This window comes from Armigeres subalbatus, chromosome 3 (genome assembly GCF_024139115.2).
Source record: "Armigeres subalbatus isolate Guangzhou_Male chromosome 3, GZ_Asu_2, whole genome shotgun sequence".
Classification (NCBI taxonomy): domain Eukaryota; kingdom Metazoa; phylum Arthropoda; class Insecta; order Diptera; family Culicidae; genus Armigeres; species Armigeres subalbatus.
This window is the reverse complement of record NC_085141.1, coordinates 8,743,765-8,770,209: the sequence shown is the minus strand read 5'-3', so window position 1 is coordinate 8,770,209 and position 26,445 is coordinate 8,743,765. Positions and strand designations below refer to the sequence as shown.

At 39.2% G+C, this 26,445-nt stretch overlaps 1 protein-coding gene across 3 annotated transcripts in view; it reads right to left on the bottom strand.

The window, feature by feature from the left end:
- The window catches only part of LOC134221244 (jmjC domain-containing histone demethylation protein 1), an 80,953-nt gene extending 59,373 nt beyond the window's left edge, over nt 1-21,580 (bottom strand). Inside the window, exons 1-2 of one of the 3 annotated variants that reach the window (XM_062700429.1) lie at nt 21,364-21,580; nt 19,433-20,071 (exon numbers count right to left, since the gene is read on the bottom strand). In XM_062700429.1, coding sequence (XP_062556413.1) covers nt 19,433-19,480 — 48 coding nt within the window. In that variant the 5' untranslated portion in view covers nt 19,481-20,071; nt 21,364-21,580. The remainder of the gene's footprint in view (nt 1-19,432; nt 20,072-21,363) is intronic. The other 2 variants (XM_062700430.1, XM_062700431.1) reach the window with 2 other exon arrangements.
- Between the last annotated feature and the right edge of the window lie 4,865 nt (nt 21,581-26,445).

Below are 26,445 nucleotides of genomic sequence, written 5' to 3'. Positions count from 1 at the left end.
TTCTCGTAAACTTTTTAATAAAGCAAAAAGAACCTCGAATTGAACTCCGTATAGGAGTGCACTTACTGAGTACAATAACGAAATAAAAAAGTCTAAAAGAAGATCGTGGGTTCAAACGTGTGAAAATATTAGCAATACTCCAGAAGTCGCGAGACTTCAGAGGGCACTTGCGAAAGATCATACTAATGAACTAGGGAATCTGAAAAAAAGGATGGATTTTCCACACAAACTTACGGTGAAACATTAAAGTTGATTATGGAAACCCATTTTCCTGGATCGATTATGTGTGTAGACCCAACAACAAGTGGTTCGTTTGAAAGTCAAAGATGTTCAGCAAGAACGACTAAAATGTCTGATGATGCGAAAAATGTTGCACAAGCCTTGGCTGACGATATCTTTACGAAAGTCAGGGTAGAGAATGCAGTGAGATCTTTTGAGCCTTATAAATCTGCCGGACCGTACGGAATAATTCCAGCAATGCTTCAAAACGGAGAATCAGAGCTGATTCCGCCGTTAATTGAGATTTTCAAGGCAAGTCTAAGACTCAATTATATTCCATCTTCATGGAGGAAAGTAAAAGTTATTTTCATACCAAAAGTAGGAAAGCGAGATAAGACGCATCCTAAATCATTCAGGCCCATTAGTCTTTCATCAGTTGTTGAAAACTATGGAAAAAGTGTTGAGTGATTATATCAACTCAAATTACATGATTAAACATCCACTGTCTAAGTTCCAGTTTGCTTACCAGTCCGGTAAGTCAACAGTTACGGCACTTCATACATTGGTATCTAAGGTAGAAAAAGCGCTTTCGGTAAAAGAAATAGCACTTTGTTCTTTCTTGGACATTGAAGGAGCTTTCGATAACGCTTCTTATTCGTCAATGGATCGTGCCATGAAGAAAAGAAACTTCGACACGAACATCATCAAATGGATTCACACCATGCTTGCAAAAAGAGAAATCTCTTCAGAGCTGGGAAATTCGTCTCTTACAGTATGTGCAACAAAAAGTTGCCCTCAAGGAGGGGTCCTCTCACCACTAATGTGGTCCTTAGTTGTAGACGATCTTCTAGGAAGCTTAGAAGAAAAAGGTTTCGAGGTTGTAGGCTTTGCTGACGATATTGTCATCATAGTGAGGGGGAAATTCGACAATATCATTTCTGAAAGAATGCAATGGGCTCTAAATATTACCCAAACGTGGTGTATTCAGGAAGGCCTTAGCATTAATCCGTTAAAAATTGAAATTGTACCATTTACTAGGAAAAGGAAACTTGATTTAAAAGCTCTAAAGCTTGGAGGACTAGAAATTCAGCTTAGTGAACAAGTCAAATACCTGGGAGTCATTCTGGATTCTAAACTAAACTGGAATGCTCATATTGAGTGTGCGATCGGAAAGGCAACTAGTGCCTTCTGGATATGCTCTAAAACATTTGGAAGAAAATGGGGCTTAAGACCAAAAATGACAAAGTGGATTTATACTTCCATTATTCGTCCAAAACTGACATATGCTGCTCTTGTATGGTGGCCAAAAACAAAAGAGGCTACTGCACAGAAGAAGCTGACAAAACTGCAAAGGTTAGTGTCCATTGCTAAAACGGGAGCGATGCGTAGCACTCCTTCAAAATCGTTAGATGCAATTCTAAATCTGCTACCATTGTATGAATTCGTGCAGTTAGAAGCGGAAAAGAATATGCAAAAACTTAAACGATTGAAGTTATTCAAGTCAGGCAATTAAGTGGGCCACTTGAGTATCTCACAAAATTTTCAATATGGGCCAGTGATGAATATGAGTGGAGATTGGATGAAACCTGTGGAGAACTATGACATTCCTTATAACATACGTGAGCCATCACGTATGGACTGGGAAGTCGGAGGTCCCACTGTTCGGGACGGTTCCATAAAATTCTACACAGATGGCTCAAAAATAGGAACAAAAACGGAAGCAGGAATCTTCGGCCCTGGGATATCGATCTCAGTGGCAATGGGAAACTATCCAACGGTGTTCCAAGCGGAGATTTTTGCTATAATGAAATGTGCTAATATCTGTGTAGAGAAGAAATATAGATATGCAAATATTTGTATCTTCACAGATAGTCAAGCGGCACTCAAAGCATTGAGTAGCTTTAAATGTACATCAAAACTTGTCTGGGACTGCATTCTTTCATTGCGAAAAGTGTGCCAAGAAAACTCCGTAAATCTTTACTGGGTTCCAGGACACTGTGGCATTGAAGGTAATGAAAAGGCAGACGAGCTTGCAAAACGAGGTTCAAACACACAGTTCATTGGCCCAGAACCTTTCTGCGGTATATCATACTGTACTATAAAAATGGAATCGAAATCTTGGGAAGCACAAAGGTTGATGACCAACTAGTTGGTTGCCGAAAAGTGTGCTCAATCAAAGAGATTTATAATTCCCAATGTTAAAGTAACCGAAAAGCTCTTGGAGCTCAGCAAGAGAGCTCTTTGCACCTTCACTGGCCTAATAACCGGACACTGCCCGAGCAGATATCACTTGAAAAATATTGGCCACATTCAGAATGATATATGTCGTTTCTGTACCATGGAACGTGAAACCTCGGAACATCTGCTTTGCAGTTGTGATGCATTGTACAAGGGTAGATCTAAATTTCTAAATAGTGGCTATATGCAACCAGGAGATATTTGGACTGCAAATTCTGGAAAGGTAGTGGGTCTTATTAACTCAATTATACCGGACTGGGAAAAGACGCGTCTTAGGTTGTTTACTTGACAAATGGTGATCAACCTACAAGATGCGAATACATAGTTAAGAGTAATCAGGGGTATACTACAAAAGTTCAACTCAATGGACGCAGTGGTTCTACGCGAAAAAAAAATGATGATGAAAGATTGTCTTTAACGCGGTTGAATTTCATTCGTTTTTCAAGGGAGTTTGAAAAAAAAGTTTTTTCTTCATGACTCTGGGACGCGATAAAAAAGAAACAATTGGACCAAAATTTTCAACTTTTTTTGGCCGTATAAAACTACCAGAGGAATCAGGAAAGTGTGCAGAAAATAATCAAGTTGTTTTCTCCAGTTCGGGCAGGAATGTATTTATTTTAGATTTTTACCAAGACTAACGTGCTGCTCCTGCTATAAATAAATATCGCTACCTGCAGGTGCTTCAGATATCGCTCCAAAAGTTTAGGGTATTCGTGTTGCTGAACTAAGGGACCATCCACAAAGTACGTCACACTTCTATGGGGGCAGGGGGTTCTGAGCAGCGTGATGATCCATACAAAAATGTTAGTGGTTTGTTACAAAAAGCGAGACAAAGGGGGAGGGGGGGGGTTGAACATCGCAAATTTTTTCGTACTTTGTGAATTGTGAATTTAACATGAAATCTAATAAGGCGGTAACAAATATTTATCATTTTTGTCCTACTGGTTTCCGATAGGTCGAGGAGGGGGGAAGGGATGATAAAAAATAAATATTAAATATAAAGAACGTTTTGGAAATCCTCAAAATTATCCGAATTTTATTTAGGGTGGGGAGACAAAATAGTTTTTAAATATTTGTATCGGCTTAAAGGCAAAGAAAAAAACACTTGTACAGTCTGCCTGCTTAACCTTCCTAACATGTTCGGGTCGATATGACCCGAATCGCACTTTCAAAATGTAATAACTTTTCAACGCAACAATGAAAACGTCTGAAGCTCCTTGACTTTCCTATTTCGTGGAAAACTATGTTCCTGTACGTTGATCTACTTTGTACGACGTTCCTGACCGGCTCAAAAAACCTAAACTTACGGTGTTCGGGCCATATTGACCCGAATTTGACTTAGCAATATCTCAGGCAAACTCACATGTTTAAATACCCAAAATAATCGTCAGCTCATGAATTGTCCCAAACGCACACAGACTGGTCATCGGCCACACCTACATCCTGTAAACGTCGGAGAAAGGGTCATCAGTTGACCATTTTTATATGAACAAAAAATTGCACAATAATACGGCGCATTAACGATTTCATTCCTGTTTGTTTTCTCAAAAATGTGCCAATACTATTTTAGAAATGACGAATACCGAATGCATATAATTATTCTACAGATCAAGCTCTATCTGGAATAAGGGCGAATGTCGCAAGACAGAATTCTCTTTGCCAACTTCCCCTCTTTTAAATTAAAGTGACAAGCAGATGATTTCGTTGCGGTTTTTCCCCTCAGAACGAAAGAAAACAATGAAAACTTGCATTCTGAGGTGATAAACCGCGATCAAATCCTCTGCTTGTCACTTTTATTTAAAAGAGGGGAAGTCGACGAAGAGAATCCTCTCTTGCGACATTCGCCCTTTTACCAGATAGAGCTTGAGATGTTCTAGATTCTTCAAAGTATTCTGGAGTTCAGAACCTTGTTCTACCAGGTCAGTTACGCTTGGTACAAAACCAATGGGATGATGATGGGAAATTAACTAGAATGTGCTTTGTATTCAGCCCAGCTGACTTGGTAGATCAATTGGTCTGAAATCCAGAATGGTTTGGAGAACTGAATCGTAGAGCATATGAATAGTTTCTAAGGGCCAGTATGGACAGCAGCAACCCATCCCGAGCAGGTGAAATCGGCTCAATAATACCTAATTCTGTTATTGATACCATACTCCGTTATGAACTAGCCCTGCATAAGAGGTAAAACACCAGAGGAATAATACCAAAAATTAATATGCATAGTACTTGACTGCCGTTCTACGCATAATTGTCCCATGTTACCTGTGATGAAAAAATCCAAACTCGAGTCAATTTGTCCCACTAATTTCAGAATCGATTGGATCTCGAAATTTAACAAATATTTTTGGGATGTTATGTGCGCAGTCAACACTTTTCCAGGACATAAAACAAATCACTACTTATTTAAACGGTTTTCATTCTCATTATCCTCAAACAACAACTTCATTTTTTCAGTGGGACAAATTGACACGAGTTTGCGTTTTTTCATCAAAGGTAACATGGGACAATTATGCGTAGAACGGCAGTTGAGTCATAACATACTCTGTTACAAAATTCTATTTGAATACCAAATACATAAAAAAATATTATTCGTTTGGTATTGAAATTTCTAAGCATGTTATGTCTCAAGGATTCTGCATATAAGTTTTTGGTATTTTACCTCTTAAGCAAGGCTAGTTCATACCAACTTCTGTTATCGAGGTCGTCGCTTGCTCGGGATGGCTTTGTTCTGACCCCAGTTGACTTGACAGATCATTTAGATTGAACTACAAAATATTTCGAGAACTTAGATCATTCCATTTGGTCATATCTAAATTATAAATCATGGGCATGTTCTCTAAGGGCATGTATGTTCACCAAAATGATTTGGAGAACCATACCAAATTCCTTTCGATACCAAAAGTAATATTGATAAAAGTTATTTGACGAGATTTTCAAAATGTAATTAAAAAAAACAGATAAATCCACCTAGCGTTGGTGATGCCTTTCTCAGCAGTTTGAGAGTCTATTGAGGATCAGTCACGTGGGACTTCGAAGACATTCTCAATGAAGAGAATGTTTTTGACCCCTTGTAGTGAACTAATTTGGAAGAAGTGCGATCTATCACAAAAAAAATCATATCAAAGCCCCGGGTGATGATAGTATTCTCTAAACACTTAGAATATTTTACGGTATACGGTAATTTTTTACCGAACTTTCAACAGCTGAACGTACGGTAATTAGTTCGGTAATTAAAAAAATAATTACAGATCGTTCGGTAATTTCATCTTGTGATGATCTGTCAAAAAGTACCGTACAGTTCGGTAATTTGAATATCAAAATTTCCGAACGTTTCGGTACTTTTTTAATGTTTTCAATGAGAAACAGAAATTTGTTTTGTATTTCTTTCATTAATTTTCAAATGCACATGCTGTGTTGTAATGTATTTTTTTATTAATGCACACCAACTCTGTCAGCAGTCTACACTTTGGACAACTGAGATTTACTCCGAGAGGAATAACACAATTTGAAAAATCCCGAAAAGGCAGCACATCCAGCTCGATAAGAAGTTGTTCCATTCCCCTGGATTCAGCCAAATATTTGCTTAGGATAAGTTTAGTACACTAAAATGTTATACGAGCATTGATATGAGCATATTTTCTGCTTGCGAAAAGTTTTGAAGAAGTTTTCAACAGGTCGCGTGTGCACTTTCATAGCATAAAACCACAAGAAGAAGCTGAAAATAGTTTGAATAACGATGGAATATTAAATGGTTATAATTTGAATGCAGATTTACAATACCTGTTTATGCTGGACGCTGGTAATCCGTAGATAATTCCGATTTAATATTGTTAACTTTTCTTTAAACAAAGACAAACAACACCAAACACATTCTGGTTCAAACGAAAGTGGATTAAGAGTTTGACAGTTCAAGTTAGTTTACCGAAATACTGTAATATAGAAAATAATTAGCAGTTCGTTCGGTTTTATTTTTACAATGTACGGTAAAAAATAAGTATTACAGTATGAATTCGGTGAAATAATTCATGTTTACCGAATTAACTGTAATTTTCCACGTTTACCGAAGTTTTTCGTCAAAAAAAGTACCGAACAGCAAAATCTGTTTTAAGTGTGTACGTATGTACTTATCAGAAAACTTCCTGAGAGCTCTTTATCCTGTTTGGTTAATTTATTTAACAAATGTTTTTAATTGGCATACTTCCCAGATAAATGAAAAAATGCCAAAATTGTTCCAATTTTGAAGCCGGACAAAAATTCGGCTGAGGCTTCTAGTTATCGCCCAATCAGTTTACTTTCTTCAATAAACAACCTGTTTGAAAAGATTATTTCAAATAGAATGATGATTTATATTGATGACAATTCTATTTTTGCTGATAAGCAATTTGGTTTTCGCCATGGGCATTCAACCACTCACCAGTCAAGAGTTACGAATTTAATTCGACTTCACAAATTTGAAGGATATTCGACTGGAGTTGTTCTCCTTCGTATAGAGAAATCATTTGACACTGTTTGACATGGAGGTTTTTTTTGTAAAATTGATGACACGGGTCTTTCCGCCAAAGGGCAAAAGTAGATTGTAAAAAAGTTTGTTACTGTGATCAAGCCCTATTACTTCCGAATTACTTTCAGATTGATCTTTTAACGCAAAAATGGTTCGAGACAAATAGGTAACAGTCGCTATTTCTAATTGGTGTTCTCTCAGTTGCGGACAGAAAACCTTGTAAGTTTCTAGACCTCGTCGTATAAGATAAAGTTCAAAAAGTAGGAATAATTATTCAGTCAAATGTTTCATTTAATTAAAAATTCTAGATTTTTTATATCGCTTCAGGACTAAGCCAGCTTTCCCATCTGCGATAATTGCGCACGATTGTGGAATGTTCAACGTTTAACGAATCATCCTCACTTCAACGAATTAGAGAAATTAAAAAAAACTCCGTACATTGAAATCGAAAAAAAAAATCACGGACAGGAACATGATCCTGTGAATCTCAACATTTACTCAATCAAATTAGCAGGTGAACGGCAAAAAAAAAGCTCAACGTTGGTAAATGACTTGCCGGGCAATTTTTTGTCAATTTTGTTTGAAATGAGCGCAGAAATTTTATTTGCTACGAGTGTACTAAATGTATAAATATTAAAATAAATAAAAAAATAAATAAACTGTCTTTCATTTCCAATAATCATAGCTTCTTATTTAAAATAGTTGCATCTGTTTTCTTGCTGGTAAAATATCGTATCAAACATTCAAGAATCAATAAAATACACGACCTTCGTTAAATATATCCGTTGCACTCGACATCTGAATTGAACTTTTATTTTTACTGTCAGGTTCTATCAGTTTTAAATTACTTTCTTCCGGATGGTCATTATTCGATTGAATCCAATCGTAGGATTGCCATCCGGGTTTCGACTGCATATCATTGGAGGGTGCATGCGAATCAATATTCGGAGAGGGGTGGTGACAGAGGAAGATATTAAAATTTGTTCCCGCCTAATAAAGAAATTTAAAAAATAAGATTTGGTTTAATAACAAATTTAAATGCCAACAAAATGTTTTTGACAAGAAGTTTAGTACTTTTCAATCAATTCCACTACGTTTTGGGACATAGTGAAATAAATTAGAAAGTACTAAACTCGTCTTAGACAGCCATTCCTTAAATAAATTTTCCACAAATTTAAATGTTGTTTTTGAGATATTAAACTGAGGAAAATTTTGAAAATCTAATAAAACCATGGTCTCTTAGAAATCCAGAAATTCTCATAAACTATAATTTATAAATCGGAGATTTTAGTCGAGCTATATAAGTGCCATATAAGGTTGGTGTCTTGGCTAAATGCGAGAAAGGCAGTATCACCACTAGGTGAATTAAGTTGGGTTTTTATTTTATTATTAATTTAAAAAATCCGACCATTCACCTCCACCGTAGTTTTTGGGTATCTACTCTTAATAGTTAATAAACAGAATCTTTTTGATAAGAAAATTATTTTGAGATTTTAGTAGAATGTCTTTACTTGTCATAAGACGAGTTTGTACAACTCCATTTAATTCCACAACTTGATTGTACCTTTGACATATGTATAGATATTTCGACCTCACAGTAAGGCCGTCTTCAGTGTCTCGTACTTGACTCGAGTCTTGACTTAAGTTGATTCAAGTACGAGACACTGAAGATGGCCTTGCTCTTGAGGTCTAAATACGTATCGTATCTATCAAAGGTACAATCAAGTGGTGGAATTAAATGGAATTGTACAAACTTGTCTTATGACAAGTGACTTGTCAGAGACTGATATTAGAATTTGAAGAAACTGAACTAATAATATAATTAGGAGTTATTCAAATAGCGGTTGGGGATTGATTGGATTGGATTGAAGTGCCTGACACTGAAGACGACCTTACTGTTGAGGTAGAAATCCGTATCTGTCAAGGTAAAATTAAGTGGTGGAATTTAATGGGATTGTACTATACTCGTCTTATGACAAGTGAAGACATTCCACTAAAAAGCTCAAAATAATTTTCTTAACGCTGACAAGTGTTATCAGTGTTGTGCTGAATCATTATCAGACGATAATGATTGCAATTTTCATGTGAAAACTTTCCACGTGAAAACAGTAGGCGAGTTGTCGCCGGCGACAACTTCTCAAATTGTGTACTCAAACGATGATAAACACAGAATTTTCATTTAAACTTTAATCTTTACTATGATCTGCTAATTGTCAACAGTCCCGTTGTATACTCTATTTGGTGTTATCGTTTCTAATAGTGAGGAAAAAGTGTTCAAAATGTAACGGTAAGTGCTTCAAATCAAGATACGATTTTCAAACGATTCTTAATCGCTGGCGAGTTTTTATCACTTGATAATTTAAAAGTAAGATCGCGGGTGAGTTTGATCAACCTCGATTTTTTGAAAATTTGATTTTTCCCAACCCTGAGTGTTATTTTGAAAGAAGGCTTCCAAGCATGTTGAGAGAAGGCTTACGAGTCTCTTGAAAGGAGGTGTGTGAGGATGTTAACGGCAAAATCTCGAGTTGCTTCGCTTGATAACCTGAAAAAAGGAAACATACGGTTGTCCACTCCAAGGATGGAACTTTCTGCTGCGCTATTGTTAGCTCACTTGTTCGAAAAGGTTGCGAGTAGTATAATCATTTACGCAAAGTTCTTTTTTTGGACGGATTCTACCATCGTTAAATACTGGCTCTCATCGTCACTGTCAAGACGGAAGCAGTTTGTGGCGAATAGAGTTTCGCAGACTCAGCACATCACGAAGAATAGCATTTGAAACCACGTACAAGGACTGGAAAACCCAGCGGATATTATCTCAAGAGGAATGATTCCATCACTTTGGTTCAGTGGGCCACATTGGCTCAGATTCGAAGAGTGCAATTGGCCTTCAACCAATCAAATCAGTGAAGATGAAATGGACCCAGTGGATCTCGAGGCCAGGAACGCCAGGCTCATACAACGACCTACAACGTCTTACTGCTTGGGTGCTCAGATTTCGGCACAATGCGCGTCAGGCCAACCGTAGCAACCGAACGAACCAAGGAACTCTTTCGAGTTGTTGATTAGGCTCTTTCAGCGTGAAAGCTTTCCCCACGAACTAACGGGATCTTTCGAACGGTCATGATGTACGACAATCATCGAGACTCAAAGCCCTGTATCCACAACTTGGAGAGGGAATACTGGTCAGCAGGTGACCATTGCGTCCATTCGAGAACGTTTCTGGCCCCCCAACATTCGCAATCTCGTGTGGAAAATGATTCACGAATGTGTACTCTGTTTTAGAGCAAAACCACGGATTCAAGATCAACTTATGGCTGACCTCCCAACGGAGAGAGTTACTCCTTGTCCACCATTTCTACGTGTTGGAGTTGACTATTGCGGACCCTTCAGTCACAGACAAACAGACATAACACTCGTCACTGGTCAATTCAAATATTCATTAGTTGGCCAATCGATCACTAGTGGCGCGCGCATCGGATTTGCTCGAGTTTGACGTTTGCTCACTACCGCCATCTGGCTCGCGATCCGCCCAACTAATTGAAATCAACAGATGTCGTTAGTTGGGGGGTCCCGTAGCGTAGTTGGCTACACGTTCGCCTTACAAGCGAATGGTCATGGGTTCGATTCCCAGCCCCTCCACCAAACCCTCGTCAGTCGCCGGATGCGCAGCCCATCCGGTAGCGTATTGGGGAACGCGTCTTACCGTCACGGTTGCCTGATGACGACTGACAACTTGTTCTTCTCGGAGGCATTCCTCCAACAGACCCGGCTTAATGGCAACCGAAGAATGCAACGAACATTGGATGTACGACATGGACAAACGGACACAATAGAGACTCACGATGAGATGGACTTGGCAACGACAACAATAATGGTAATGGAAATCTAAAAATAGATTCTGTGTGGATTCTGTTCAGCAGAATACCACAGTAGATCTCGGCACAGTAGCGGTTAAGTAACACAGAGTGTCTAACAAATAAAGAAAGGAATAAAAAAAAAAGATGTCGTTAGTGTTCAAACGACGATGAATTTGATGAGTGAATGTTCAATGTGTTATGTCTGATTGTCTGTGCTTCAATGTTGCATACCATCACCGCCGCAATCCATCCCACAAAGGTCTTCGTTGTCGTTTACATTTGCTTAGTGACCAAGGCTGTGCACTTGGTGCTAGCCGCAGATCTCTCCGCTCAAGGCTCCACGCAACATTGAAGCGATTTATTGCACGGCGTGACAAACCGAAAATAATTATGGTGGATTGGTGGATTGTGGGAGTCGGTGGTCAAGCCTTTCCAACAACTTCTTAATAACGAGATGAATACAATACTGGCACAAGCAGAAGCCATTTTAAACTCGAGACTTCTGACTGCGCTCAGTAATGATCCGGACGACTTCGAAACAATAACTCCAAGTCACTTTCTAATTCAGCGAACCCTCGAGGCTATTCCGGAGCCTGATCTAGATGGTATTCCCGAGAATCGCCTAACAGCCTAATCACAACCGGACAAGGTGGACTATTAGACGGAATAACATCGTTGTAGGGACTATGGTGGTCCTGAAAGAAGAAGAACAACCACCTTTGAAGTGGAAACTGGGTCGTGTGATTGATATTCACAGTGGTGGAGACGGGCGCGAACCGGAGGCTTCCGAACCTTTTGAAAGGAAGCTTTCGAGCCTCTTGAAATAAGACTTACGAGCTTCTTAAGAGCAGGCTCCGGAGCTTTTTAAAAATAAGTTTCCGAGCCTTTTCAAGTAGGCTTCCGAGCCTCTTGAAGGAAGGCTTCGGAGCTATTTAAATGGAGACTTCGGGGCTTTTTAAAAAGAGGCTTCGGAGCCTCTTGAAAGAAAACTTCCGATCCTCTTGAAAGGAGACCTTCAAGACTCTTGATAGAACACTTTTGAGCCTATTGAAAGGAGGCTTCCAAGCTTCTTGATAGAACACTTCTAAGACTATTGAAAGGAGTCTTTGGAGCTTCTTTCAAGGAGGCTTCCGGGCCTCTTGAAAGAAGACTTCCGATGTGAATTTAGTTTGCCTTCATTAGTTCATATTATACAGAGACACTTGACGACTCAACGTCGACCCCATCATCCGTGGCTTTTTAAGAGAGTTGTGTCAAAACGAAATAGATTCACGAGTGAATTCCAAACAATTTCCCGTGGAAATCCCAAAAGCATTTTTCAAAACATTTTTTCGTGAAATCCCAAAGCATTTTTTGTGAAAATTTTATAAGAAATTTTAGCATTTGTAATTCGGAAAAAAATCGTTGGTCGTAAAAACCTGTCTTTAGACAACTGTATGTGAGTAGTAGTCCATCGGTTACAACAAATACAGTTATAGGCTTCGTGGCCGTGCGGTTAGCGACGTCAATCGTCTAAACCCATGTGCTATGTGTACCGAGGATATATTCATCAGTCGGTGTAACACTGGTCGGTGTAATGAGCGAAGACCACATGTAGCCCTTGAAGACAAAGTCGTAGAGCGAGGGAGGGAGTCTATGTTCGGACGCGAAGAACGACGGTCGATGTGCGAGAGTTGAGTCGGATTGTGAAGTGCGAACTAGTGATCGATACAAATGGCGACGAGGATGAAAATCGGTAAGCGAAGGAAGTCGGAATAATAATTTAGATAATTTAAAGAAAATAATAGTTTAGTTTATAAGAGATGAAATCGTGTATGCAATTTTGAAATCCGATGTAATGAAGTTTAAAAAGGAAGCTCCGGTGTTTACGGATAACTGAAAATAAAAAAGAAATGTGTGATAAAAGAGACGCTGTTACTTTTTACAAAATGGCGGCTTCGTGGCAAGCGTCAATCAACATGGTATGAGTGTGACAAAAAAATGGCGGAACCTTAGTGTTAGTGATACAACCTACCTGATATACATGTAACACTTACTACGAACTGCCACGAAACATGTTCGCAAATGAGAATATCGATGCGCTGCCAAGAGGAATAATATTGCATGTTTGATATCTTGTTTTGGAGGGCATCAACGGAAACTTGCATTTCAAGCAAAAAGGGAAAATATACAGTGAAGCTGCGTGCTTTTAAGTGGTAGTAGTGAAAGCGTGCATAATGTGAGATTTTGTAAGAAAAGTAGTCTATTTGAAAAAATGGTATGCAGCTACGTGCTACGGAAATTATTGATTGAAAAGTAATGGATATGCTTGTGTTAGTGGAATGATATGATACGAACAAAATATCCATGTTATGGTAGAATGGTATCTTCCAAGGTATTGGAGTGAAAATTGGTATGGAAAAATGTTTTTAAAAGTTCACGCGATAGTATGTATTGTCAAGGAGATTAGCTTCGTGCTAATGCATTGATAGTATATGTGAGTAGCTGCGTGCTAAATCGGATTGATGAAAAGGCATTGTTGGATACACGAATGAATAAACGCAAATGGCTCCGTGCTACGGAGGTGATTTTGAAAAGAGATAGCATGCTGGGAATGAGAGTATAGAGATGAGTGACGTTTAACGCTCGCACACTGATGTGCAGTTCGGCATGTGTAAATACATGTTTGTTTTCCTTCTGCTCGTAACCTCAAAATTGATCGAGTCATCACAATGGTTGCGAAGGAGTCAAAAAATATATGGAAATATACTTATTTTTACCCAAACTTTGCTGAGTAGCACCATCTAGGAGTGTTTGTTTTCCTTTTATCGCCACTCACACATTCGGACGTGAGAATCTCAATATATACGCTCAAAAAAAAGGAGCCTTTATGTTTATGTTATTGATGGTTTTCATTATGGACGTGTATAGCGATTTTGTTTTGTTGGTTATTGGATGTGATACGTTGCGTGAGGTCAGAATGCAAAGTAGGTTATATACATGGTAAACCGACCAATTGGATTAAGGTAAGGATTTCACTTTTTTAATTTCATGATACATGGGAATGATTACAAAAAAACGTAACGAGGAATTTGAGAAACATTTACGGTAGTATAAGGTGAAATGAAGATGTATGCTGTTCATCAAAATATTGTTCTAATGCCGACCTGCATGACGTATTGTAGCGTTATATAGTCAGTAATGAGATTAGGATAATTCCATTAAGGAACATTCAACTTCTGCCTACTACCGTTTGTTTTATTTTTCTACAGATGCATCAGTAATGCCACCGTTTAAAGTAGGATCAGATCCTAGAAACGACTGGCTAAAATGGAAAAGAGCTTTTGGTCGATTTATTGCGGCAAATGAAATAATTGATGACGAAGAAAAAGTTAATCTGCTATTGGTTCTTGGGGGAATTGAGTTACAGACATATTTCGATAAAGTTGATAAAGTTCAAGTCGGCATTCTTATTGGTGATGGGTCTGAGCTTCGAATTATGAAATATGACTCTGCGATAGTCGCGCTGGACAATTACTTCGCTCCACAATTGAATAAAAGGTTTGAGCGACATCAGTTCAGAGCCATGAAGCAAGACCAGAACGAGAATTTTGAAGAATTTGTTTTCCGTTTGAAAGACCAAGCAAATCGATGTCTGTTCCCAGATGATGATGATATGATCGTGGATCAAATAATTGAGGGTTGTTCTTCAACAGAGCTAAGAAAGAAACTTCTCATGGAGGAAAAAAGCCTGACAGACGTCCTACAAATAGGGAAAACTATGGAAGAAGTTCAAAAACAGTTTCGGCATTATGGAAGATCATCTATTCATACAGAAGATCATGCAATTCCAATAATTAATCAGTTGTCAAATGTACGTCAAACAGAGAGAAATTTTCCCACACAGAGTTCACGTAAATGCTATAATTGTAATCGCCCTGGTCACATAGCGAAGGATTTGCAAAAATGTCCTGCTAGGAATGTCACTTGTTTCAATTGTAGTATGAAAGGTCATTTCAAGGCTTGTTGTAGGAAAAGGAAACATGAAGATAACAAACGCCAAACAGGTTTCAAGAAAAAGTGTATGCAATTCTCGAGAACCGACAAGACGATGTAGATAACCCAAGAGATAAACCGTCCGATAAAGCAGTTTTCTACGTTGATGAGGGTGGAGATTCAGAAAAACTATGTTTTTACATTGGAGGAGTTTTGACTACGATGGTTGTAGACTCGGGATCCCCAGCAAACATCATCAGAGAGGAGACGTATGCAAAATTAAAGAAACTGGGAGCAAAAATCATTAATGAACGCGATGCAGATCAAATGGAGACTCAATACGAATCGTTTGCTTCGAAAGACAAAATATTGTTTACGAAGGCGTTCGAGGTTGAAATCAGTGTACCGGGTGATGATAGCGGATGTTGGACACATATGCTGGTAGCACCCCATGGACAAACTGATCTTCTCAGTAAATCGACAGCTTTTGCACTCGGTGTATTAAAAATTGGATACAACGTCAACAATGTCGTCCAGAAAAACAATTTGGAGGACGGACACGTTAAGGAATTCCCAAAGGTACCGGACATGTTGGTGAGAATACAGATTGATGAAACAGTTAGATCAGTGATTCAACCGGTTCGTAGACTTCCAATTGCGATGGAAGCAGATGTAGAGAAGGTGAGTTATCAGCTAGGTTGTTAGGTAGAGGAGGTAGAAGTAGAGTAAGTTTTCAACATAATGTTCTATTTTCAATTAAAGGTTATTCAGGATCTGCTAGAGAAGAAGATAATTGAAATTGCAGATGGTCCACTTTCATGGGTATCACCATTAGTACCCATACGAAAAAGCGACGGTCAGATCAGGCTGTGTGTAGACATGAGAGTTGCTAATCAGGCTGTTATGCGAGAAAATTATCCTGTGCCTAATATAGACGTTGCTATAGCGTCCATTCCAAGTGTTATCAAATTGTCAAAAATTGATTTGGAATCCGCATACTACCATTTTGAGCTCGATCCGGGCAGCCGACACATAACTACATTTGTATCTCGTAGTGGAACATACCGATTTCGTAGATTAATGTTTGGTATCAAATCTGCTCCAGAATTGTTTCAACGAGCTATGGAAACTCTATTCAGAGGCATAGATGGTCTCATAATCTTCATGGATGACTTTTTTATTCATGGTAGCACAGAAGAAGAACACGATGTTAGGCTAAAGCAGGTTATGAAACGCATAGAAGAATTGAACATGAAAATTAATACAACGAAATCGGTATTCGGAGTTACAGAAGCTGAATTCTTAGGCCACACGATATCAACAACAGGTATCAAGCCGACACATGACAAAGTGCAAGCCATCTTGGATCTGCGATCTCCACGAACGGTTACCGAATTAAAGTCGTTGTTAGGTATGATTAACTTTGTTGGCAAGTTCATACCTAACCTATCAACGCTGACGTTTAACATGAGAAGTTTGTTAAGAAAAGAATGTTTATTTGAATGGAAACAAACGCATAACGAGGAACTGGAAAAAATAAAGCGTGTTTTGGGAAACGTGCATTCGTTGGGATTTTATGATCCAGCCGACGAAACACTGTTGATTACAGATGCCAGTCCGGTTGGATTGGGAGCAATACTTGTTCAGAAAAAAGCAGGATTATCCAGAGCTATTTATTGTGCATCGCGTAGTCTTGCTGCTCATGAGAGGAAGTATTGCCAAACCGAGAAGGAGTGCTATGTGATCGTGTGGGCAATGGAGAAGCTATACATTTACCTCTATGGTAAGAAGTTTACTCTGGTAACCGACTGCAAACCTCTTCAATACCTTTTAATCGGGTGCAGTCTAAACCATCTGCAAGGATCGAGAGATGGATATTGAGATTACAAGCGTTTGATTTCGATGTGAGGTAACATTAGCCAATTTCTCAGATTTTTAGGTAAATAAAAAAAAATATAATTTGTTAGGTACGAACCGGGAGATCAGAATCTAGCCGACTCTTTTTCGCGATTATCCGTAGCAGAGACAAGTTTTACAGGGGAATGTGATGTCATCAAATGGATAATAGAAGAGGCAAAACTGTCAACTATACACTTCCAAGAGTTACAGAACGCTACAATGAAAGACGAGGAACTATCTTTAGTTAAAGAAGCTATTGAGACAGGAGTTTGGGACGACGTACCAATCCAATATCGTGCATTAACTATCAGGAACGACTTGACACATTATGATGGCCTTATTTTGAGAGCGGATAGGATTGTCGTACCACGGGATCTTCGGTAGAGAATTGTTGAGCTGGCCCACATTGGTCACCAAGGAAGTACGGGAATCAAAGCACACCTCCGTTCAAAAGTGTGGTTTCCGGCTATGGACAAAATGATTGATCAGGTGGTGAGAGGCTGTAAGCCTTGTCAAATGACCGGACTCCCAGATAAACCGAATCCTATAACACGACGCATTCCTACGGAACCATGGCAGGATTTAGCGATGGATTTCAAAGAAGGTTTACCTTCAGGCGAATCACTTTTCGTAGTAGTTTGCTATACCAGCCGATTTATCCAAATCGAACCGATGAGTCCTGCAACATCTCAAAAGTAATAAAAGCATTACTGAAAATGTTTGCGTCATTTGGTGTCCCTAGCTCTATTACTGCAGATAATGGGCCGCAGTTTCGATCGGCAGAGTTAAAACATTTCTGTACAAGTTTCGGCATTCACTTGAATTTGTCTACCCCGTATTGGCCAGAACAAAACGGTGCCGTAGAAAGGCAAATGAGGAATCTTGGACGCCGCATCAAGATAAGCACAATCCAAGAATCTGACTGGAAGTCAGATTTATTGGAGTATCTTCTGATGTACCATTCAACTCCACAAGAGACAACAGGTGTCTCCCCAGCACAAATGATGTTCGGAAGAGATATGAGAAACAAAATTCCGTCACTTCAGAAGAACCCAAGTCGGTTCTTAGAAGCTTCGAGAGATCGCGACATGATAATGAAAGAGAGACACAAGTTGAGAGCAGATTCTAATCGTCAAGCTACACCACACACCCTACAGGTAGGAGATGCTGTAATTATGAAAAATTTGAAACGCGGATCGCTTCAACCTGCTTTCACCGCTGAGGAATTCATAGTGACTAGTGTTAGAGGAGGTGAAGTTACAGCAGAATCACTAGAGTCTGGTAAGGTATACACGCGGAACAGTACACATTTTAAATTATTAAAAAAGGGGAAAGGAGAGAATGAACTGAAAGATTCTGACAAAGTAGAGGAAGAAGGACCAATAGAGATGCAAGAAGATCAGGGTGCTAATGTACACATCACACACGAACAACGAAGGACAGTTAACCTACCAGGAAGATTTAAAGATTTTGTATTAGATAACCCTTAATTATCCCGTCTAAGACGAATTAAGTACTGTCCATTTAATTCCACTAGTTAATTTTCGTAATCTTTGCAGATACGTATTTCGACCACAACTGTGTGGTCGTCTTCAGTGTCTTGTACTTGACTCGACTTGACTCGTACAAGACACTGAAGACGACCACACAGTTGTGGTCGAAATACGTATCTGCAAAGATTACGAAAATTAACTAGTGGAATTAAATGGACAGTACTTAATTCGTCTTAGACGGTTTAATACATTCCACTAAAAGAGCTTAATATATTTTTCCCCTTAATTATGTTGTTTCACTAGAGGTGACTTACGGGATGAAAATAAAGATTCTGAAGTAAATAGTGTTGTTACTGAAATAAAATACACAACTGACACATAGCATCTTAGATACTAAAGTTGGGAGGGATGTACCGAGGATATATTCATCAGTCGGTGTAACACTGGTCGGTGTAATGAGCGAAGACCACATGTAGCCCTTGAAGACAAAGTCGTAGAGCGAGGGAGGGAGTCTATGTTCGGACGCGAAGAACGACGGTCGATGTGCGAGAGTTGAGTCGGATTGTGAAGTGCGAACTAGTGATCGATACACTATGGAGTGTAGGTTCGATTCCCACCCGGTAAAGAGAAAACTTTTCATGATTTGGTTTCTAAGCTCGACCGTTCGTCGCAACAATACTCAGCAAACTGAACTCTGTTGTCGATTCATTCTGACACGATCGAAAACCCGAAAACACTTTTGCGTTACCATGGAGCGGATTTAAAACTGATTTAAAACAATCAATAAATGAGTACATATCGTTACAAGGTAATAATTTTAGGGGAATTTTGAAGTAATTATTTTGTAATAACTTCTCATTTCAATCTTCTTATCCACTACAAAAACTAATCACTAATCACAAGGAAACAATCCACACTCCAACAGTCGAATTCACAACAATATTCTGTAAAAGCTCAATCAAGTCTCAACAATTTATAACAACTTAATTGACAATATAACTTTTTAATTGGTTGTAATCAAAGTTTTTACTAAACACTAGTAACGTACTAAAAAGTAAAAAGCTTTGAAAACAATTTCGAACATCCCTACGGCGGAATCAGTCTTTTTTCGTTCCTTCTTCAAAACGTGCAATCGCATGGGGCATCGCGGAGAAGAAACTGATGAGACGGAATGGAACTGTGAGGAATGGCGTGGAAGAGGTAGTGAAGGGGAGAGGTGAATGTGAAAAAGAAGAACAACCATCACTTACTAATTGCCTCCGACTTTTGGATGGCGATATCGACACTTTATCAGACATCGTCCTCGTCGTCGTTTGATTTTCCTCCGTTGATCTATTTTCGATCCCCACGGCACCTGGGCCGGCACCACTCTCCGGAACTGTCGCTTCGGAGTCCGGAATCACTCCGACCGTAGCCGATCGAACGCAATTTTTTCGGACCACCGATATTTTTTCTACACTTTTTCACTCGCTGTATGATTTAGCACAACTCACATTACGCACAATATTCAGCACCGAGAGGCTTCGCCACCCAGCAGGGCTTGCCAGGAGAGCACCTCCAGATCTCCACCGTAAAAACCACACTGGAATTAAGAACTTTAAAGACTTCCACCGTGTGACTATCAATTTTCCACTCCTTTTTTCCTCGCGTTTTTTTTTTCTGGTCTCGATTAATTTCTTCCACTAGGGCTGGCAGCAAACAGCAGCGAAAAATCACCAACCTATCACTCGGGCTAACGTTCTCTCACTGATTCAGTCGTCGCTTTTGCCAGGCTGCCAATGTCGGACGGAGCCTCTTTTGCTTGCCGACCGTCGCACATAGGTGGGTCACTTGGACAAAATATTGGTCAAAGAAGCTAGATCTAGATTCTGTATTTAATTCTGCAATAACTGATTAAGGAGCTTATTGTAGTACTACATCGTAAATGATATAATCTAACTTCAAGCTACTGAATTTTGGTGTTTCTCCATGCTTAACCGGCAAGGTAATTATTATTATTTTACTGAAGTGTTGTAAGAGTGAATAAATTTCTTTTCTAGTGTTAAGAAACGAAAATTGCCCAAACTTCTCTTCAGAAAAATGCTAATAACTTCGCCGATTAAACACTAATCTTCTTCCGTTTTGAGGATAACATTCTGTATTAAATTCTGCAAAAAAACTGAAAAAGTGTCATGGTTCTTATATCGCAGATGGTGCCATCTAACTAAATCATAAACTTCCAACGAGTTTAGCATCGCCCAAACGTTAACCGATTTGACTGACATTTTGTCCAGAGCATCAAGGCTTCAATCAAATCCGAATATGAGGACGGCCCATCAAAACATTGAAATAATTTGACATCCCCCACATTTTTATAATTTGTTTGAAGCAAATGATTGATAGACAGAATGTCACCATTTTTAACTTTCAAAGTGACAGTTCTATGCAGTTGAATTGACCATTTTCGCTTTAAACATAAAAGCTGAGGAAGTAAAGTAATTTCAAAATTCACAGAAATAAAGAAAAAAAAAATGAGGCAAGAACGAGATTGTCTAAAATGTTCTTTTTTTCAGAATATTTTAATCCTCACGCCCTAAATTATTAATAATTCAAGCTCTATCTGGTAAAAGGGCGAATGTCGCAAGAGAGAATTCTCTTCGTCGACTTCCCCTCTTTTAAATAAAAGTGACAAGCAGATGATTTCTTTGCAGTTTATCACCTCAGAATGCAAGTTCGCATTGTTTTCTATCGTGCTGTAGTGATAAACCACAAAGAAATCTACTGCTTGTCACTTTTATCAAAAAGAGGGGAAGTCGGTGAAGAGAATCCTCTCTTGCGACATTCGCCCTTATTCCAGATAGAGCTTGAATTAATTAATTATTATTTATAGTTTAACACTGGCCTAAAACAAAGTTAAAGAATCATTTAAAGGCTAGAAGTTTATCATACTTTATGAAATGCTATCAAGCTTCTGAAAAGCTCTCCGAAAATTACTTAAATCCCAGATATTTTACCACAATGCTGCAACATCCCAATCTCAATTTTTGACCATGAATATGAACCATTTACTCCTATGTGCATCGAATCGGACCAACCACCTCTCGCTTCGCCTCCTACTATCCACTTCACAACACACGCGTCCAGAGCACCGCACGACGGCCCCTCGGCGGAGGCACAAAATTTTTCGGTTCTTCTCTCATACCTTTCTCACCAACCAGCAGCAGCTCGGCAGTCTTGAACATTTACGTACAGAAATCCCGCAGAACACGCGCGGCGCGGCATTTATTTCGCCGTTCCCTTTTCACTGGCAGATCGGCGGGCCGGGGTTTTCGATTTCGACGCAGAGAAGAAAAACAGAATCGCCATTTATGAAGCAGACCGCAAAAATACGTCCGTACGGGTGGAACGCTCGTCGCGTAATGACGATGACTGGAAGAGTGGAAGATGACATGACTCGAACGAGACGAGTGGGAGTGGAGTGACGGACGGGACGAGACGACGAGGTTTTTCGACGCTGAACTGCTGAACAAAATACATATGTACACGGGTAGATCAAACAACCCAAATTTTGAGTTGTTCTCGATCTGGCATCTCTTTCGTTCCATCCTTTGATGTCAAAAACAGAGAAAGAAAACCACCCAACGATAGCGGTTCGATGGGGGAAGCCAACGCTAGGTTAAAGGGGTTGAACTCAAATTTAGGTTGTTTAAACCTATTTGAACTTAACTTTAGGTGGAAACAACTTAATATTTAGGTACTTTTTCACACGGGATCAAACGGAAACTACTCAAATCCGAGTTGGGCCATACAACTCAAAATTGGCTTCCCCCACCAACGGTCCAAATTAAGTGAAATGAACATAATTTTGAGTTGTCTGAACTTCATTTTGGGTTGTCTGATCTAACCGTGTATATATATAACGAGAAGTGTTGCCATTCTCGAACTTCAGCATGGTGAAAGAAAATGAATCGCCTGCTTTGAGCGTGCTTACAGCGGCACACTAGGAGTTAACTTTCTGAAATCAGTATGGCGAAAGGCATCTAAGGTTCGATTTCTCAAAATTAAGCACCTTAATCGAAAAAATATTTGGTAGGCGTAGTAGCGGACACCATCCTTCATAACCGGTACCAAATAGTTTTTCATGAAAAGTTCCTAATTTTGAGAAAACCCGCGTTAGATGGCTTTCGCCATACAAATTTCTGGTGGTTAACTCTTGCTGGCTATTTGCGCATATACGATAGCGCCTGGACGCAAACGTACCAATGAATTATTGGCAGTGGCTGATTTTCTACTCGCCGCAGCCACATCCAGGCGCTATAGTATATGCACTATAGATAGTGGAATATATAGATGAGCGAAGATAAATCCACTGTCTCCAAACGAACTGTCAAACGTGTCTCCAAACGAGCATGACGTCACGATTTCAATGGAAACGTTAACGTTGACGTCATATACGCGTGTGCACGGGCAAAAAAATCGACTCAGCCATGCTTTCGCTCATCTATAGATTCTACTATCTATAATATGCACAAAATAGCCAGCAAGAGTTAACCGCCAGAAATTTGTATGGCGAAAGACATCTAACGCTGGTTTTCTCAAAATTAGGAACTTTTCATGAAAAACTATTTGGTACCGGTTATGAGGGATGGTATCCGCTACTACGCCTACCAAATATTTTTTCGATTAAAGTGCTTAATTTTGAGAAATCGAACATTAGATGCCTTTCGCCATACTGATTTCAGAAAGTTAACTCCTAGTGTGCCGCTGTAAGCACGCTCAAAGCAGTCGATTCATTAGGAACTTTTCATGAAAAACTATTTGGTACCGGTTATGAGGGATGGTGTCCGCTACTACGCCTACCAAATATTTTTTCGATTAAAGTGCTTAATTTTGAGAAATCGAACCTTAGATGCCTTTCGCCATACTGATTTCAGAAAGTTAACTCCTAGTGTGCCGCTGTAAGCACGCTCAAAGCAGTCGATTCATTGTATTTGGCCCACACTGAAAACCAAAACTACGCAAAAGTGGGTTGTTTGCACTCAAAACCGTGGTTTGGACCAATTACCCAAATTTGAGTAAAATGACTTTTCTGGCACTAGGTAATTTGCCTTTAATCCCATGTAAACAATTTACCCAAAGCTGAGTTTAATGAATTATTGGCAGTGGCTGATTTTCTACCCGCCGCTGTCACATCCAGGCGCTATAGTATATGCGCAAAATAGCCAGCAAGAGTTAACCGCCAGAAATTTGTACGGCGAAAGACATCTAACGCGGGTTTTCTCTAAATAAGAAACTTTTCATGAAAAACTATTTGGTACCGATTATGAAGGATGGTGTCCGCTACTACGCCTACCAAATATTTTTTCGATTAAGCTGCTTAATTTTGAGAAATCGAACCTTAGATGCCTTTCGCCATACTGATTTCAGAAAGTTAACTCCTAGTGTGCCGCTGTAAGCACGCTCAAAGCAGGCGATTCATTTATCCAAAGCGGACCTTGATCAACCCAAAATAGAGAATATTGAATTTACTCAAACTTGGGTTATTGGGCTGAGCAACCTCGGTGAGGTGTTTGCATCTTGCTCTAGTTTTGATAGCAGTCATGGGAAAGAAAGGGAAAACTACCCAAATTTGGGTAAATTTTTTCTGCGATATTCTTAATAGTGCGTTTATTGAACTCAAAGTTTGGGTTGATTTATCTGTCCGTGCATAAGGCTTATTAGGGTCTGTTCAAATATTACGTAACGCGAAAAACGTTGTTTTTTAGTACCCCCCACCCCTTCGTAACGATCCATAACAATTTTCAGAACTACCCCCACCTCTATTCGCGAAGTCGAAGCAAATGAATCGAATGCTTTGAGCGTGCTTACAGCGGCACACTAGGAGTTAACTTTCTGAAATCAGTATGGCGAAAGGCATCTAAGGTTCGATTTCTCCAAATTAAGCACTTTAATCGAAAAAATATTTGGTAGGCGTAGTAGCGGACACCATCCCTCATAACCGGTACCAAATAGTTTTTCATGAAAAGTTCCTAATTTTGAGAAAACCAGCATTAGATGTCTTTCGCCATACAAATTTCTGGCGGTTAACTCTTGCTGGCTATTTTCGCATATACGATAGCGCCTGGAAGTGGAAGCGGCGAGTAGCAAATCAGCCACTGCCAATAATTCATTCTGCTCTTCCCTCCTATGGGAAATACTAGCCACCCTATAACCAGAGACCGGCGGAGTGAAAAACTGTCGAAATGGCAACGTATGAAAATGCATGAAATCGTGAAAATAATACTGGCATTAGACGATCCCCACCAGTGCGTAAATAAAGCCAAAATAGCAACCTCTATCATGACGCGAACTCGCACCGGTCGTTGGTAAACGGGTTTGGGAAATGTAAACGCAACCTTCGGTGAATAGCGAGTTGGCAAATTTGGCGACCCGCTCCAACCGTTGCCAAACCATCACACGGAAATATAACGTAACCCATAAATAAAAAATATGCCGTCTGCTGAAAAATTGTTCGGGTACTCATCATCAAAACCATTGTGATGGAGGTCAGTTTAGTTTGGATTTCAACTGGTTGGCGGCGCTAGTGCATATATGCATATATATAGTGCATATATGAAATAACCTGATAGGTTAGATATCTCGAAATCTGGAATTTTTAGAATATTGGCGTCTTCTACAAAGTTGTTCGGGTGGTCAAAACCATCATGACGAAAACAAGTTTAATTTGAAATACAACCGCTTGGCTGCGCTAGTGAATTGGAAATAACCTAAAAGGTTAGATATTTCGATAGTTGAAATCTTAAGAATATTGCCGTCTTCTACAAAATTGTTCGGATGATTAAAATCATCATGACGAAAGCAAGTTTAGTTAATAATACAACCGCTTGGCGGCGCTAGTGTATTGGAAATAACCTGAAATGTCAGGTATCTCAATATATAATTTTTAGAATATTGCCGCCTTCTACAAAGTTGTTCGGGTGGTCAAAACCATTATGATCAACGCAGGTTTAGATTAAGATATAACCGCTTGGTGGCGCTAGTGTATAAGAAATAAACTGATAGGTTAAATATCTCAAAATCTGGAATTTTCAGAATATTGACGTATTCTACAAAGTAACTTGGCATAAGACGAGTTCGTACAATTCCATTTAATTCCACCACTTGGTTGTACCTTTGACAGATACTACAGTAAGACCATCTTCAGTGTCTCGTATTTGACTCGATTCGACTCAACTCGAGCGCCAATTAGTATTGCGGTTTCAAACTAAACTTCTGGTTTTGATTGTTAAATCTTACATAATAACCAACCTAACAGATAATTCGGATAACTTTGTAGAAGATGGCCACTACGGATTTAGAAATATTTAACCTAACAGGTTATTTCTCATACACTAGCGCCGCTATGCGTATGAATTCCAAACTAAACTAGTCTCCATCATAAATGTTATGGCTACCCGAACAACTTTGTAGAAGACAAAATCTTTCTAAGTCTTATAGATCTCGAGATATCCACCTCACTATATTATTGCATATAAGCTAGCGCCACCTAGCAGATGTGTGTCTAGCTAATCGGATAATCACAAAATGCATTACGCACATATTTATATTACAAAAGTTGGAGCGCGTTCTGAAAGATTTGAAAATAAATAATATTTGTTTCCTGATTTTATTTATTTCCGTGTTTGCCTCAATAGCAACCGGATATTCACCACCGGTGCGAAGCATGATTGCACTTCAACAACCTTGATAGAAACAACCGGTGCGAGAACAAGTGCATAAATAAAATATGAACGCATTTCGTTCCTATACTAGACACTCATTTGGATACGCATCGGTGGGGATCGTCTTACTTGAACTTTTTGCTTGCTTCTTATGTATGCAAAAAGTAAACAAATCGAGTTGGAACCGCTTTTGACGGTTCGATTGGAAACAAGATGGCGTCTTCGCCGATCTCTTATTGTAGTATTTCTAGGAAATACCATTGCTATCTGTCAGAGTTTGAGTGAAACATGGCCGCCATCTCCTTCTCTCTGTTGCTCTACTGTAAAAACCCATAAAGAACTGTCATTGTTTGTGTGAAGAATTTTGCTTCGACTTCGCGAATGCGTATATATTGAGTTCTCCAGATGAATAAAAGTGTGCGTGATTCCGCAGTACTCCTGTCGATGTATGCTGTCTTCCCCTTGAATTCGTGATATTTTTGCTGCAACTAGATTACCACCCACATTTATTTTATATATCCTACACTGTTACCGAAGACGGCTAATAACAAGACACACAGCTC